Source organism: Oenanthe melanoleuca, chromosome 19 (assembly GCF_029582105.1).
Source record: "Oenanthe melanoleuca isolate GR-GAL-2019-014 chromosome 19, OMel1.0, whole genome shotgun sequence".
Taxonomy (NCBI): Eukaryota; Metazoa; Chordata; class Aves; order Passeriformes; family Muscicapidae; genus Oenanthe; species Oenanthe melanoleuca.
The window spans coordinates 1,008,605-1,026,122 of NC_079352.1; the positions used below are offsets into that span (position 1 = coordinate 1,008,605).

A 17,518-nucleotide genomic window follows, 5' to 3' on the forward strand; every position below is an offset into this window, starting at 1 on the left:
TCACTGATGCATAAAGTAATTAGTGGGCAGAAATGCACCATTCCCATCCTAAAAGCCATGGCCTGAGAGTCCCAGCAGCTGAAAAATGGGTCATTTACTGTACATAAAGTGGAAGTGCCAAATTTTAAATTACCTTTATTTGGGATTTATTCTTTCGTTGGAATTCCAGAATGGGAATATTTGCTCGTCACAACACCCACCCTCTGCAGGCAGCCAGGGGGTGTCAGACAGGGACAGGCTCGGGCTGTGCCCTGCTGCTGCAGGGGCTCTGGGTGGGCACTGTGATGCTCAGTGTGGTCTGGCTGAAATTCCCTCGTTTGCTGAAGGAGATTTTAACAAGGTTGGTGTAGCACAGTGGGAAAAGACAAAGGGAGGCACTTCAGGGGCTGCTGCAGTACAGGACTCAGAGCAGGCTGAAAGTGTGAACAGGGTTGATTCAGAGCTTAGGGGGGCTGTGCCCTGGGTGCTGCTCACCAGCCCTGGTGTGGGGCACTGTCCCACCCTGCACACACAGGACATTCCAGCAATTCCTGTGGCCTTGGAGAAAGCTCCAGAGTCAAACCCCAAGGAGTTAATTGCTACTGAAACGTGGTAATGAGTTGTGAATGATGTGGTAGAACCCTGATCTTTGATCAGTTCTAGGGAACATTTGATTTCTCTGGGTGTATGTGCTTCTCTAAATATTCAGCATTGAGTTGTTCATCTGAAGCCTGGAGTAGTAGCAGGTTTTTTTCCTTTCTCATTCGTGTTTCCTTATAGAAAGGGAGGGGGAGTGTGAGACAGAGAGCCTGGAAGATGAAGGTTTGAAACATAAAGGGATTGTTTTGGGATGGAGCTTTCCCTTGTGTGTGTTCTCCATTAAAGACGACATTTTTGCCCAGTAAATTGGACCCACGCCTGCCTGCCTTCAAAAAAAACTACCAGGCTCTTCTGCTTCATGGTTTTGAGTCTCTGATACTTTTGAAATGAAGCCTAAAGATCCTCCAAAGAGGATAACACAGCCTAATGGAAAGAATAATGCAAGCAAGAGCCCATCTGAAATGACAGCTGTGAGCCTGGTGCAGCTTTTCAGGCTGATCAAAGCTCCTGGGAATGCTGCTTGAAAAGAAAAGGGGGGATCAACCCCTGGGAATGCCCCTTGAAAAGGGGGGATCACCCTGAGAATGGTGTTTGAAATGGGGGGATCAGCCTCTGGGAATGGAGTTTGAAAAGGGGGGATCACCCTTGGAATGGTGTTTGAAAAGGGGGATCAACCTCTGGGAATGGAGTTTGAAAAGGGGGGATCACCCTGGGAATGGTGTTTGAAATGGGGGGATCAGCTCCTGGGAATGGAGTTTGGAAAGGGGGATCAACCCCTGGGAATGGTGTTTGGAAAGGGGGATCAGCCTCTGGGAATGGAGTTTGAAAAGGGGGGAAATCAGCTCCTGGGAATGGTGTTTGGAAAGGGGGATCAGCCCCTGGGAATGGAGTTTGGAAAGGGGGGAATCAGCTCCTGGGAATGGTGTTTGGAAAGGGGGATCAGCTCCTGGGAATGGTGTTTGGAAAGGGGGGAATCAGCTCCTGGGAATAGTGTTTGGAAAGGGGGATCAGCTCCTGGGAATGGTGTTTGGAAAGGGGGATCAGCCCCTGGGAATGGTGTTTGAAAAGGGGGGAATCAGCTCCTGGGAATGGTGTTTGGAAAGGGGGATCACCCTGGGAATGGTGTTTGGAAAGGGGGATCAGCTCCTGGGAATGGTGTTTGAAAAGGGGGGATCACCCTGGGAATGGAGTTTGGAAAGGGGGATCAGCCCCCCAGCTGCTCCCCCAGCCTGCACATGAATCCATGTTGCAGCCTTGGCACTTTCCAAGTGCCCCCCTGAAGGGTTGGGGTTCCCACTGGGGAGCCCCAGGGCTGGGGGTGGAGGAGGCTCTGAGCACAGGGACCCCAAAACAGCCTGCACAGACCAGGACCAGTGCCCTGCTGGTGCGTGGGCACCCCAAACACCCCTGAGCAGAGCAAGGGGGCTCCTTCCTAGCTGCAGTTTGCTGATGCCTTTTGTTGACTTCTCCATGCCTGTCCCATGATTTTGGCTATTTTCTGAAGTCAGGTGGTGATTTGAGCATCTCAGCTTCCATTTTCTTGTTTTACATCCCCTGTGCTCATTGCTGAAGTCTGAACATGCCACCTCAGGTGCCCAAGTGCTTGGCCATTAAAGCAGAGGAAATTCTTGGCATGGTTATTTTTTAATGTAATTTTGTGATCTTTTTTGGGGTGGGTTCCTGTTGCTGACTGGTTGTGGAGGATAAGGCTGTGTGTGCTTTGAGGATATTTGGGGTCTTCAGAGGCTGATCAGAGCAGGGCTGAAGGAGTTGGTGATTTCCTCTTGGAGCCAGAGCTGCAGGAAGAGTCCTGGCAGCAGGAGGGGCTGCAGATGGTTCTTGGGTTTTTCCCTTGTGGTTGCCCTGTAGCCAAGCCCAGGCTGGAGGGCAGAGCTCGGTGATTTCAGAGGGGATGGTCCCAGCAGAGCAGGAGATGCAGCAGAAATCTGGTGTGCCCCTAAAGCTCCTGTGAGGACTGGCCCTGCTCAGGCAGCATCCTGCTCACCAGATTTGTTCACAAACCCTGGAAAATCTGCCAAATCCTGGGCTCCCACTGCAGTGCCCAGAGCAGGGCTTGGGGCTGTGTGCCATCCTGTGATCCCCCTGTCCCAAACTCACCTGTGCCTGAGACAACAGCCATGGACTGAGTCTGGGACCTCAGGGCAAAGAATTTAACCCAGATCTGTCCATCTTCATTCACTGTTTATAGTGAAACTATTGATGCAGGAAGCAGGGAATTTTATCTGTGAAAAATTGAGCTTGGAACGCTGGTTTTGGCTCATTCTGAGCAATGAGAGAGCATGAAATTGCTGTGAATCCTCAGGGCTTTCCTGGACAGTGTGAGAGCCCAGTGCAAAACGTTTATTGTAAAATACCTTCTAATTGCAGTGCCTGAAGTGAGCACTGCTGGCTTGGCAGTGGCTCTGGGCAGCTGGGAGCAGTGGGCACACAGAGCACAGGGTCATCTGAGCAGCAATCAGAGCCTTAAACAAACACCAGGAATGAGCTGATCTCTCCCTCCACCCTTCTGATTTTCAGGTGACTCCAGAAGGCTGAGAGGGAGTGGGGCTGGTGTTCCTGACTGTGCAGGGTGGGATCCAGAGGTGCTGCCATCAATGCTTCCCTTCAGGGCACTCCTGGCACCCAATTACCTCCAAGCTGCTTGTTAAAAATGACCTGGGAGGCTGCAGCCCCTGGCAGCTGGTGCTGCTGGCACCCCAGTGCCAGGGCAGGGCCTGCACTTCCCTGGATTGCCGAGGGAGAACTGTGGCCACTGCTCTCACACTGCTGTTCTCCTTGTGCCCTGCTCCAGCTCTGGGTGCATTCCCAGTGCCCCACACTGGGATCCCCCTCAGGCAGAGAGGGATGGTGTGAGCTGCCCATCTTTCTGGGGGTGAAGGGCAAAGAGCCACAGAGGCAGCAGAGAGAGCTGGGCAGTGCTGGGAGCTGGGCAGTGCTGGGAGCTCACACAGCTCAGCCCTGGGCAGCAGGGACAGGGAAGCTGCTCCAGCCCATGGATGTGGAGCTGGGCAGTGCTGGTGCTGGGAGCGTGGGGCAGTGCTGGGGCAGTGCTGGGCAGTGCTGGGCAGTGCTGGGCAGTGCTGGGCAGTGCTGGGGCAGTGCTGGGCAGTGCTGGGAGCTGGGCAGTGCTGGGAGCTCACACAGCTCAGCTCTGGGCAGCAGGACAGGGAAGCTGCCCCAGCCTGTGTGATGTGGCTCCTGGCAAAGGCATTTTAGCAGGGGATCAGTGGCTTTCAGTGGCTGGATTGACTCAGGGATCCTCCAGGGATGGATCAGAGATGAGGGTTCTGCCAGTCTCAATAATCAATCCCAGTTCCCATCCTGGCTCTGCCCACAGCATTCCCGTGCATATCACCCTTGAGCTGTTCAGAGTGCCGTGGCACAGGGATGCTTTTATCTCAGAACTGGGAGAAAAGCTTTCTTCAGGGGCAGGGGGATTAATTTTTCACACATCTGTCCCCTGGAATGCAATAACAGAGCCTTTGTTCGGGCTCTTTCCAATCTCCACCCTTGTTATTTCACTCTTCTTTTGCATGGCAAAACTTTTTGTCCTGCATTTCAAATAGATCCTGAGCGTCCCTGGCAGCTGAACAAGAGAAACAAACTTTCCAGCCCTGTTTTTTTGTGCTGTTCGCAGGGGATGCTTGGTGATTTGAAGGGTGTTTGATTGCTTTTGGCAGAGGTGTTTTATTCCATGGAAAACCCACAGCTCCTGCGATCCCATGTGGGTGTTTTTTGGGATCTGTGGGTGGCCAGCTGGTGCTGGAGGTGCCATGGGAACGCTGGGGTCACTGCCCTTGGAGCAGGCAGGGAGGGGCAGGGGCAGTGCCAGCCTGGAGCTCAGCCCAGCGTGGCTCTGCATGGGAATGAACCCCAGAGCCTCAGCCCTGTCCTGCACATCGCTCTCTGGAGCTTGGCTTCACTCAGCACCAAACTTCTCACTCCAGCCCTAATCGTGTGTGGGGGACCCACCCTGGGTTGATTCCATCTCCAGGAGGGAATTCAGGCTCAGGTTCAGCGCTGGGTATGGGATCCCCCAGCCTGGATGTGTTTCCCACTGCACAGAGGCTCTGCAGCTCCCAGCAGACAGGAGGAGCAGGGCTGGCTGTGCAGTGCAGGGGGAGCCCCAGCCTGGGGATCCTCTGCATACATTTACCTGTGCTATGTTGTTTTTTTTCCCCCCCAACAGCCCTATTACCATATTTAAATGCAAGTATGTCTTTTTTTGATTGATGTTTTAAGTAGCTTGAAGTTATTGTAGCCTAGTTCTGTGCTCCTTGCCCTGGTAGCTGAGCTGTAGCTGAGCCATAGTGCTGGAGGTGGTGGCTGTAGTGTGCTGGGCTCTCTCTCCCTCTTGGGCTCACTCTTCTCTTTCTCAGTGCCTCACTTGTTCTGCTGTGGTTCCTCAGCCTTGCAAAGCAGCTGTGACCGTGGTGCTGGTGCCCACTCAAGGACCAGCTTCCATCCTGGTGGCCACCCTGGCTTGTCCTGGAGCTCTGAGACCAGGAGCCTCCCTGGAGTCACTGACTTTGGGGTGTGGGGTTCTTGCTGATTGCCTGGACTTTGCCATTGCCCTCTTAAAATACAGTATATCGAAAGTCAGAGTCTCTGGCAGATCTTTTGAATGTTAATTAAGTAAATCTGCAATCTTGCTGGCAGCATTCCAGTCTCTGTGAGGGCTCAGTTCCCTGGAGCAGGGGGGATGTCACAGAACTCCTTGATCTGCGGCTGGTTTGCTTTCAAGAGCTTTTTCCTTCCTTCCTTCCTTTCTTTCTTTCTTTCTTTTTTAAACCACATTCCATTGAATTTTTTTCTGCTTGATCCCAGCAAATTTGTGATCTCGACATGAGGACCTCCTCATATTTTCCATTACTGCTTTGTCTATGGACCAGCACGTTATTATCACTTGCAAATAATCCCTGGGAGAGAATTCCCTGGTTGTGTGTGGAGGGGCTGACCCCGTTCTGGTGTGTGGAGACACGAGCTGAGCGCTCAGGCTGTGCCCCAGCCTGTCCCATCCTGCTGTGCCAGGGGGTTTGTGCCAGCTGCCAGCGGGCACCGGCCAGGCTGAGCTGCTACCGGCTCTGGTGGCACTGGTGGCTCTGGTGGCATTGGTGGCTCTGGTGGCACTGGTGGCATTGGTGGCTCTGGTGGCTCTGGTGGCACCGGTGGCACCGGTGGCTCTGGTGGCATTGATGGCACTGATGGCACTGGTGGCATTGGTGGCACTGGTGGCACTGGTGGCTCTTGTGGCACCGGTGGCTCTGGTGGCACTGGTGGCTCTAGTGGCACTGATGGCTCTGGTGGCTCTAGTGGCACTGGTGGCTCTGGTGGCACTGGTGGCACTGGTGGCTCTGGTGGCTCTGGTGGCATTGATGGCACTGATGGCTCTGGTGGCACTGGTGGCTCTAGTGGCACTGGTGGCACTGATGGCTCTGGTGGCTCTAGTGGCACTGGTGGCTCTGGTGGCACTGGTGGCACTGGTGGCTCTGGTGGCACTAGTGGCACTGATGGCTCTGGTGGCACTGGTGGCATTGATGGCACTGATGGCTCTGGTGGCACTGGTGGCTCTGGTGGCACTGGTGGTATTGATGGCACTGATGGCTCTGGTGGCACCGGTGGCTCTGGTGGCTCTGGTGGCACTGATGGCTCTGGTGGCATTGGTGGCACTGATGGCTCTGGTGGCACTGGTGGCATTGGTGGCACTGATGGCTCTGGTGGCACTGGTGGCTCTGGTGGCACTGGTGGCTCTGGTGGCTCCAGATGCCTGTGCCATGCAGGAACTCTGGTGCCCTGTGGCTCCTGTCTTCACCCTTCTCCTTTTCTCCATGGCCAGGTTTCCCAGCAGCAGCCTATGGACCAGTAGCAGCGGCAGCCGTGGCAGCAGCAAGAGGATCAGGTAGGGGGGCCCGTGGAAGAGCAAACCCTCAGAGTGCAGGGTCAGGTAAAAGCTCTGTCGGTATTCTGTGTGGCTGCAGCTCTCCATCATTTCTCTGATTTTCCTCACACTTATCCTGGGGACCTGAAAACAATCAATAAAAAAAAAAAAATTAGAGAAAAAATAAGTAATCAATCCCAACCCAAACCCAAACTACAAGCAGAGGCCACGGGGGCTGGAGTACCTGCAGGAGATTGGTGTGAGAACTGCCAAAACCAGGGTAGATATTCCAATTTGTTTCTTTCTTTATTCCTTTATTGTGTTGGTTTCTTCATTTGTTTAGTTTAAATTCGAGGCTCTGAAAGACACCCCAAAAAAGATTTAATTTGTGTTTTCAGAAGAAAAGTTTTGGTTTCTCAGAGGAGGCTGGGTTGGGTTGAGGCAGTGGCAGCAGCTCTGGGTGCTCCCCGTGGCGAGGGGCCGTGTCCCTTGGGCTGGCATCACCTGTGCCATCAGCAGAACACAGCTGGCACCTCCCCACCCCTGCCTGCTGCCTGCTCCAACCCCTCTGCTTCCATGAGCAACAACAAAGCTTTTCTTCTGTCCTTCTGAAAACTTCTTTTTTTATTTTTTTTTCCCCCTTAAGGGAAATAAATCAGTTGTTGCTGATTGCCGTTACTGCCTTAAGGTTTAAATTTTGCTAAGCAGGTGAATGATCAGGTGGGCTCCCAGAGCAGGCTGGGCTGGAGCTGCTGCCACCCCCTGCCCCTGTCCCAGCGTGTCCTGGGGGGACAGGGGCTGGCAGCCCCTCCCAGCTCTCTCCTGGCCCCTGGGGCTCAGGGAGGAGGAGGTGGGCGCAGGGCCAGGCGTGGCCAGAGAAAGACACCAGGAGAACTCCGTTCCATGCAAACTGGCACTGCTTGCAGGCTACAAAGGACTCTCTGTACCAGTTCCATCCTGTGGCATGTAGAGAGCCTAAGGGGTGACTTGCCAGCCTGGTTGTGGGGATCCCCCAACTCCCAGCTTCTCCTACTGCCCCGGCACGGAGGGGGAAAAACAAACCCAAAGAGGGGAAAAAAACCAACCAACCAAACCAACCCAAACAAAACCCAAGACTGCTTTTGCATATGCTTCCAGGAAAACAGACCTCATTGTTTCTGCCTCTTCCTCATGTTTTGCCCTTCAGGTTTTGTTTTACGTGCAAACAGACCTGGTGAGTTGCCCCTTAGCAAGGCACAGAGGGTTTGGCTGGATTAACGTTGCTTCCCTGATTATTTTTTTTTTTTTTTTTTTTTAATCGGAGTGCTTTTGGTGCCCGTTACAACTGAACTGAGCATTGATCAATTCTGTGCCTGAAAACCATTTGTCTTTAATTTGAGTGTTTTTTGGTTTCTCTTCTGTTGGGTTTTCTGATTTGTTTTTTCCGTTTCTTTGGTTTTTTTGATTTGAACTTGCGATACGAAACTAAATCTAACCCTAAATTAACAACACCCTTTCTGGCAAGTTTAAAGAGCAGTATGGTGTTTGGAAATGTCTTTTTCAAGCCTCAAAACTGGCAAAAACACCCCCAAAACTGAAGCCAAAGAGCCCCCGTCCCGCCCCCAGCCCCGAGTCTCAAGGAGGAGGGTGGGTTTGTCACCGGCCCCGCTCACATCCGCGCTCTGGGAACGGGGTGGGGGTTCTGTAGAGTCATCTCCATCCCAAGCTGGTTTTGGAAGGGACATCCTGGGTTTGCCACTCCATCAGCAATGGTAGTGAATTGTATCCAGGAGCAGTGGAGTCCGATCGATCTTGCGCTGCAGTGTACGGGCCCGATTCATTACAAGAAAAATGGCTGGGGTTTTTTTGGGGTTTTTTTTTTTTCCTTCTTTCCTTTTCAGTTGGGTTTTTGTTTTTCCTGCACAAATTCGCACAGCCCTCCTTCACGTGTGCCTGGTCCAAAGCACAGAGCACTGCTGGCCCTAACTGGCCCCTTTCTGCCAGGAAATGGGAAAGAGCTGGGAAACGCTGGGAGAGCTCTGCCCAGGGCTGCTGCAGCTGTAGCACAGAGCCAGCCTTGTCCGGGGCTTCCTGGAGAACATGAGTGACAATGTCATCAGTGTCCCCATCACTGCTGCCTCTCCTGCAGCTTTCCAGCCCCTCCCACAGGCTCTTCCCCACCTTCCTGGCACCAGTGCCAGCACAGGGACTGAGCACCCACACAGAGCATCCACCTTGCGTGTCTTGGTCTCCCCAGGAAGCTGCAGCCCTCTCACTCCATGCCCCTGGGCACTGGCCACCTTGGTTTGTCCCTGGGGTGACATTCCTGCTCTTGGGACACCTGCATGTTTGCTGAGTCAGCAGGTACCTGCTCGGGGCCTCCTCCCTGCCCTCACCCCTTCTTTTTCCATGGCAGCTGGCCTTGCTAGATAAACAGGTTCTTCTGTGTCACAGCAGGTCTGTCCTGCAGGCAGCAGAAAGGGCCGTGTCCCTGTCCCCTAGTGCCACCATCAATCCTGTGTCGTGCCAGCAGGGTCACAGATCCCGTCCCCAGTGACATCCCAGGGGTGAGGTGACAGCTGAGGTCATCCAGCACACTGACTCTGGCCACGTCCATTCGCTCCGGGTGGGGCTGTGCTGCCAAATCCCTCCACTGGTTTTGACAACCTCACCCATTCTTGTATTTTTTTAATGAATTGGGACCTGAGCCACGGAAAACGAGCAAAGTTAAAAGTCTGAATGCTGCAAACTCCTCCTAGACAACTTCACTATCAGCGTCACGTTTCTTTTGAATCCACCTGACATATTTTACGTGTGAAACATTTTTGTCGTGTAAATGGTTTTTTCAAAATACAGTCATTGGGGGGGGGGCACATTTTTCTCTTGCATTTGACATGGGAGGGGTTTCATCTGGCAGGAGAGCGAGACGAGGAAAATTTGGCAGGAGAGGGTTTTCGTTCCTTCCTCTTTGGATCATTGCCAAGCCTGAGGTTTCTCCAGCTGGGTACCAGTTTTACCTATTCCACCCTGAGGGCTGGAGACAAAACCCTCCAGGCACAGGGATGCAGCCCTGTCCCAGCTCCCTCGGGCTGGCTGTGCTCGGCAGGGGGACAGCACGGTGCCAGGGGCTGCTCCCCACCCCAACCCCTGGCACATCTGGATTTGGGGCCCCCTTTGAGCCCTGCGCCCCAACAACCCCTTACTGGACTTTATACTTGCCAGCTCTAACAAATCTCGTAACGTGAGCTACTGACCTTGATGGTGAGTGTGAGCAGTTATGTTTTGTTGTTTTCTCTCTTGCTTGGTTGGGGCTGCTGTGAGAGAGGGTGTCTCTGAGGCAAACTTTCCGGCCTCTCTTACACTCGGACGTGCACACCTCCTCTCAAACACTCTTCTGAGCGCTCTCAGCGGGAAGGTTTGTCCACACCTATTAATCCTCTCTCAGTGTCCAGCTTCTTGTTAGTAGCAGCTGGTTGCATGTTTTTTGCTTGTTCGGACGAAACGGTTCAAGAAACGACTCATATCAACTCTTGAGAAATGTCTCTATTTTTTTGTACACTTTCTTTCTTTTGATGTTTTTTATTAATTTCCCTTACTTAAAAAACAAAACACCTGTCGTCCCGTAAAACATTTCACATCTCCCCTTGCCTGTTCTTAGAGTGTATGTATCTGTGGGACTGAACTAAATGCATGCACTGTAGTAGTCGTACTGGTAGCAGTAGATGTAGTTGTAGAACATGCATTGTCGAGTTGATATTACAGGCACCACCAACGCCAACCAGCGTGGCAGAAAAAAGCAGAGCCTTGGTCTGATTGAAAGCGTAGGGATAACCCAGCAGAGAGCTGCTGAAGGCTTGGATCCATAGAGCCCTGTTTGTTAAATCCCATTTACCTGCAAGTTTCAATTGTAGGCAACCTACACCCCTCCGTGCAAGAACCCGCATGTGCTGTTACACTGACAGTAAAACTGACAGTAAAACTGACACTATTTTTGTTTTTTCAAATTAAACCCCCCTAGGAATTGAAACATTGCCTATAACTATATTCTCTTATTTTTATTTTGTATCCAAAAGAACTTAAAGATCTTTTTCAAATCATTTTACAATCATGGTTTCTCCATCAGCCTGTTACTCGTCCATATTAGCCCATAGACTCATTCGTTGGCGGCCGTAGACCAGATGTGCCACACGCAAATCACTCCATTTGGGAATCCAGATAATTCTGTGTGTGTGAGGCGGCTCCTGCAGCCTGTCCCGAGCCACCAAGCCATTGTTTGTAGGTCATAAACCTTAAATCTTATTATGCAACTGAGACTCCGAGCTAGTGATGGGTCGTACTCATTGCCATGTCACCCAGCTTGAGGGAACGTTTCTAAATGAAGATTTAACATCTCATAAATATCAGCATGAGGAGTTCGAGGCAAGTTCATCCCCTCTGCCATGAGCCAGCAGTGGCTTTGCTTCTCCTGCCTGGGTTTCTGTGCTAAACTTGGAAAATGCAGTCAGTAAATCCAACAGATGGTAATTGAGCTCCCAAATTAGGCTTTGGTTTATTTGTTTAGTTTGCTGCTTGTCAGAAAACATCCTGATGGGAGCAGAAAAGCTCCTCTATGGTGTGGTCACCCCTCCTCTCCTCCCCATCCCCAAATCCAGCTGTGCTGGGTGGGAGCATCTCCCTGCTCTGCTGGGCAGAGCCACACACTCATTAATGCACTCAAGGCTTTCAAAGGAAATAAAATATCCAGAATGGGCTTCCCAGTGTAATTAAGGATTTGTATCTTGCCTCTCATAGAACATTGAGTAAATCAAGGGAACAAGCACCGGGGCTGCCCTGGTGCTGCCAGGGAGCTGAACACTCGTGTGCCAGGGCTGGGATGAGGATCCCTTTGGATCTCAGTATTCCAGGGAAAGGGGAACCCACCCCTTGCACCCCTCAGCCTGAAAGTCAGCAGGGCCATAAACTGCATGGGGTCGAGGAAGGTTGAGGAAGCCTTGTCTGACACTTAAGGAAGGTGCTCCAAAATCTAATCTACTCAGAGTTTAGCAAATTATGGCCATAAAAAGAGGGGCAGTGGTTGGTCTGTGTGTGCAGGGGGAGAGGAGCTCCACAGGCTCATGGAGATGTCAGGAGGAGCATTTCAAAGTTCCAGCCATGAACCAATTTGGGATTTCTGCAGCCCGCTGGGAGGACTCCCTTGTGGCACAGTGGCTCTGGTGGAATTGCTCTCCCTGTTTTATTCTCCTCTATAAAAGTACATAAAGTTTAATCCAGGCTATGTAATCTCAAAAGCCAGAGCCTAACAAGTGGACCACGTGGGAGCAGCAGGGGCTGGAATTTCTCACTCCACTGGAGCCTCCAGTAATGATGTGACAGAGCCTGGTGGGTGATGCATTGGGGAATTAATGGCTGCAGTGGATTTTATCCTTTGCTCATCTCCCTGGCAGAGTGCTGGGGGTGGCCAGGCAGGGCCCCCACACTGCAGGGGCTTTGGGGAGGGGTGGGGCTGAGGAGAATCATCCTGGTTTAAACAGGAATTCCATCAGCCAGGCCTGGCATGGAGCAGCCCCAGGTGGTGAATGTGCTCTGGAGGAGCCACTGCACATTCCCATGGGTGGTTTGGGCCTCTTTGTGATAATAATACAGCCCTACTTGTCTGTCTGCTACCCCAGACTAAAAAATAATAATAATGAAATGAATTATCTTTTCTGTTTGGCTCAGAAGTGCTCCAGGATGGGAATCCCACAGGTCCTTTTCAGAAGACTCCAGGCAGAAGAAACCTTGTGTCTTGTTTTACTGTAGGATGCCACTTTTGGATCTTTTTTGATCCATGAGGGACTGAGCTTCTTCCTGCAGTGCCAGGGAGAAAATTCAGTAGATATGAAACAATTTGGTGCTGCTGCTGCTCGACCTTGGCCACAGCAGCCAGTGCTTGACAGGGCACTGGGCTGAAGTCTATTGAGGTTAAGATACATCAGCTTTAATCAATAATTTTGTAATAGAAAAATCTTGTGTGCTTGATAAATCATCTCCAGTGCAATTAGTGACCACCTCTGAAGTGCAGTTGAAGTTAATCTGTAGCAGATTTAGCCGGTAACTTTTAATAGTCTTTTCTACCAGGAGAATTATTTTCCATGGGAAAATGCTCCTCAGAATGCTCATCCAGAGCTGTTTGATTTAGGAAGAAATTCTTCTCTGTGAAGGTGGTGAGGCACAGGCTGCCCACAGAAGTGGAATGTCCAGGGGCTTGGAGCAGCCTGGGGCAGTGGGAGGTTGAACAACTTTGGCACCCTCCAGAGCCCTGCCCCAGCCAGTTTTCCATGTTTTATTCCCTCTCTCCCAGCAGGAGCTGGGGGACGGAGCTGTTGGTGGCTGTAATTAGATTTTGCTCCCTGTGAGATGCAGACAAGTTGTTGCAGAGTTTGAAGTGGGGTTTCAGCACGTGAAACCAGTGCTTGAGACCTTTGAGGATGGTGTCTCGTGCACTTTAATCCCCAAACAGGTGAAGTCCAGCCAGGCTGAGGGTGCCTTGCCTCTGCAGCAGCTGCAGCCTGTTAGCCATTAGTGGAGCAACTGCTAACTGAGGCAGTGCTCACTGGACTGACACTCTACTGTCAGGGTTTTCATGCTGATTCTCTCCCCAAATGCTTTAGAAGTAAATACATCATTGCAGTGCTGGTTTTTCTCCCTCTCTTCCCTCTGAGCTAGAAGGCTGCCAGAGGAGCAGGGTGGTTTTTCCTTGCAGCAGATGTTGGTGTGCATCTGGCTCCATGTGAGCTCGAGGAGCAGGGTGGGTTAGGAGCTGCCAGAGAATGCAAAATGGATCTGCAGGTATATAAACCTGAGCTGTTTAAACATCATAAAATCACACTGTGGGGCCTTTGTGAGCATTTCCTGGGGTTAAGAGAGCCCAGAACTCTGTGTCCTGAAGAGGGATTGGTGCCCCCAGTGTGCTGGGCAGCAGCTTGCCTGGTGCAGCCCCTCCTGCAGGAGGGGATGCTGCACAGCACTGGGGCTCTGCAGGCTGGCTGCCTCTTGTGCTACCTGGATAACCCCCTGAGCATCCCCCAGCCCCAGGGGCAGGAAGGTGCCCCCAGGCAAGGCCCTCCTGCTCTATCACTTGAATTACGCAGCAAAACAAAGACCCGTTTTTGGTTTAATTTTTCTCCTGTATTGTCTGTTATTGTACAAAAGGCTTCAATTTCAAATTACAGGAGTGATAGCCAGTTAATGTGGTACAGTGGGAGGCCGGAGTTGCTGTTGCCATGGCAATGGAGTTCGGCTCATTTGTTTTGTAGATGAGTAATTACTACGCAATTAGAGTAGGCTAAAAATAAAGGGGCCTTTTGTTCCCTCTTGCTCATTAATATTAATAAAAGACCTGTCCAGGCTGTGGTAAACAATTAATGCAGATGTGGTTGCCCATGGTAAAATTAACAGCAGCTTTTGTGCTCCTCGGTGTGAGGTGAAGGTGCTGGCATCACCTGGCTCAGCTCTTCCTTCATCTTAGATGGGAAGAGGGTTCCAGAGGGTCTGAGATCCCAGCAGCTGAGCTTTAGCTCTCATTTGCCACTTGGATGGGTGGTAATAAGTGTTAGAGCTGCGTGTGCAGCACAGGCAGCGGGAGCAGCGCTGGGGTCACAGGAGCCCTGCAGCAGTTCCTGATCACAGTCCTCATCCATCCCCTGGGTAAGGGCCAGGCTGGAGCAGGAAACTTGCCCAAAAACCTGAGCACAGGCAAGGACAAGCGTGGTGCTGCTGAAGGGACTCCAGCACGGCGTGTAACAAACAGGGAGCGACAAAAAAGAGTGAGAGGAGCAGTCCCAAGCATTTGATGTGAAGCAGAAAGATGACAGCACACTTAGTCTGGATGAAATTGTTCCCTGTGAGGGTGAGAAGGCCAAGGCACAGGGTGCCCAGAGCAGCTGTGGCTGCCCCTGGCTCCCTGGCAGTGCCCAAGGCCAGGCTGGACAGGGTTTGGAGCAGCCTGGGACAGTGGGAGGTGTCCCTGCTCATGGCAAGCAATGGGACTGGCTGGGCTTCAGGTCCCATCCAAACCATTCTGTGATTCTATGAAGTATATAAACATTAATCACATCGTATTTTAAATTAACTGTGAAACCAGTTAAATTGGCAGGAACCAGTTAGGAAAATGACTTAACAGGACAGCATTTATCTGTCCCTTTGGTTTATTTGTGGGTTCCAGCAGAGCTGTGAACATCCCATGCCTGCAGGCAGGGCTGATGGGGGTCCCTGCATATCCCTGGGGTGCTCAGCACCCTGGAAATCACCATCAGGAGGGCAGGACCTCTCCAGAGGGCAAACAGCCCAGCCCAGAACCCCGACTCCTCTGCTGGGGGGCTGTGGGTGCACAGAGCCACGTCCCTCCCAAAGTGTTTAACTAATGGAGGGAATCGTAGCAGAGCCTTTGTAAGGTCGACATTTGTTTGTTGTTAAGGATCTAATTAGAAACATGAGAGGAAGCTGAATGGCTGCTTGCTCGGCTAATTAGCGACATGCACGAAGACCACTTTGAACTTCAAGGACACAAAGCTATTAGCGCTTACATCAAAAATGGATTAAACTTCTGTGCTTTTATAATGATTAAAGATGAGCTGCTGGAGAGGAAATCCTTTTGTGAGGCAGTGACAAGAGCTGGCTCCCTGACTGCAGCTCCTCCGTGTCGCGCCCGGCCCCGCGCGGTGACACCGCTGGCACGCGCCATGGAAAATGGGATCAGGCAAGAAATATTGATGGTGGGCAGAAAACCACAGCTGAGATGCAGAGTGCAGTTATTTGTCCTGCTGCATAACTGCACGAACTGGAACAGCTGGGCTGGGATGTGCTGAATTTTGTGTCTTTTCTTCTGCAAATGGGCGCCCATCAGCAGCTCCAGATGTGGAGGCGGCCGGGATGTGCTGAGAGCAGCAGCAGGGGCTCACAGGCAGCACTGGGCTTCTACAACACCTGCACCAGGTGAATTTTTACCTTGCCTGAGCTGTGGAAGCTGCCCAGCTCTCGCTGGTGGCTCATCTCAGGTGGTTCAGCAGTTGGTTCGTGGAGGCTGCAGCAGGAGCTGCCACACGGTCCCAGGTGCCATTATCACACCATCGTGCCCAGCTCCAGGAAGGTGGGCAGCACTCAGCCCTCCCTCCTGGTTCCCACTCACTTCCAGCAGTAATTGCTGAGCGGAGCCAGCTCACCACCCACTGCTCAGTGTCATTACCCTGCGATATTTTGATGTGTGAAGGGGCTGCAGAGGCAGAGCAGCCTTTGAAAGTGTGACTGCAGCTAGAAAATAACGTACAAACAGTACCTTGTTAGGGCAGATCTCAGTGTGCCTCAGCCTCATCACCACTTATTTTGCTGATGAGCCCGACAGTTGCTGTGTTTTGCTGTGTCCCTGCAGGGCCAGTGTGGCTGCAGGGAGGGATACCCTGGGGCAGCCTGGCTGCTCCCCACTGTGGAGGGTCAGGGTGGCGGGGCACGTTTGATTTTCCAGTCAGGACTGAGCCAGCTGTCATCTGCAGCTCTTCACACTTGCAGAGGAGCTGTATCTGCCACAGGGTTCTTAGAGAGAGTTTGCTTTTCAAGTCAGCTTGGGAAGAGCAGGAGCAGAGGGAGGCAGGTCCCCGTGAGAGATGTACAGCACGGCAGCTCTCATCCTGACGCCGGCCTTATTTGTTTTTCTGGTTTGTCTCCCACTTCCCCTTGCAGCGAGCTGGGAGCTGTTTGTACCTTGTTATTCTCCAGAATATCTGTGTGTTTCCAGCTCATTATTTCCGAGACGTTTGTGAGCTGGAGCATTGATCCGAGTTGGAGGTGCGCCGGCGACAGAAACCGCGCGCTGCAAGAGCTCAGGCACCAGGAAACAGCGCTCAGCCTGACCACAGATGAGGGGCTTGGAGCTCTGTGAGGTGAAAAAAGAGCCTGGATATGAGCTTTCATTTCTCAGTCTGTGCCAGTGCACTCCTGCAGCCTGAATAGGCCACTGAGAACCAAGAGCACCGATGTCTTATTTCAGCCTGGCATTAATTTGTACATCCAGCGCTGGGTAAATGACATTCTGGTTGTTAGCAGCTCTGAAAAGCAAGGTACAAACTGCCATTAGCTTCAGCCCTGACTGCACAAGGAATTAGCTCTGGCCAAGCGATCTGTAACACGGGTGCAGTGCTGCTAATGATATTTATAAGGCTGTGAGCAGTAATGATGTAAGATTTGCATGCAGTGCTGAAGTTGTGCTGGTTATTTAAAGTATCAGCATCACGCTGGGAGTGCTGCTCTGTTAGTCATGCATGTGACAGCGTGGCCATCATGCTGTGCCCTGGGACACTCAGGGTCCCCAGGGAAGGTGGGATTGTCCCCACACCACTCACTGTGGTTTTGCTCTGTGTCCTCTGCAGAGCCAGCACAGCAGGCTGGGACAGGTGATTCTGTGACAGTCTTTTCTTAAAACCCAGCAGTAAATGGACCCAGGTGACTCAGATTCATAAATTCATAGAATCCTGGAGTGGGTTGGGTTGGAAGGGACCTTAAAGATTATCTAGAGCTACTCCTTCCACTACACCAGGTTGCTCCAACCTGGCTTTGAAATCAAATATCACCAGGCTGTGGGGCACCCCCTGTCCCAGCTGGGCTGCCCAGTGCCTGCCCAGTGCCCCCTGCCCTGCCTGCTCCCATCCCTGCTGGCAGCACTCAGTGTTATTATATCATTTACTCCTCTGAGCTGGAAGATGATGTTTGCAGCATGTTCTATGAATTTTTCATAAAGATAGAAAAACAGACTAATCTTGTGAGCTTTGAGTCTTGGTGGTGGGTAATGGCTTTGATTTAAAGCATTTTGTCTTAATGATAGTTATATTGAAAATTTCCTGCTGCTTTCAAGCACGTTTAGTTATTATCATAAACATTGATGGTGGAAATGCCTGCCAAATTGTGCGTGGCTGTTTATGGCAGATGAGAGAGTCATCCAGAAATTAGAGCTCTGGATCAACAAGTTGTGAAGAAACCTGTTTGTACAGGAATCCAGCCTGAGGGCAGTGGGACAAGGCAGGAACCAGGAGG

General features: G+C 51.7%; 1 protein-coding gene across 9 annotated transcripts in view; it reads left to right on the forward strand.

Moving 5' to 3' along the window:
* Positions 1-17,518, forward strand: part of MSI2 (musashi RNA binding protein 2) — a 201,763-nt gene that overhangs the window by 170,898 nt on the left and 13,347 nt on the right. For 4 of the 9 annotated variants that reach the window (XM_056506672.1, XM_056506677.1, XM_056506671.1 and 1 more), the window contains exon 11: positions 6,437-6,499. In XM_056506672.1, coding sequence (XP_056362647.1) covers positions 6,437-6,499 — 63 coding nt within the window. Of the gene's footprint in view, positions 1-6,436; positions 6,545-7,664; positions 7,692-9,780; positions 9,873-17,518 lie in introns of all 9 variants that reach the window. The other 5 variants (XM_056506669.1, XM_056506670.1, XM_056506673.1 and 2 more) reach the window with 2 other exon arrangements.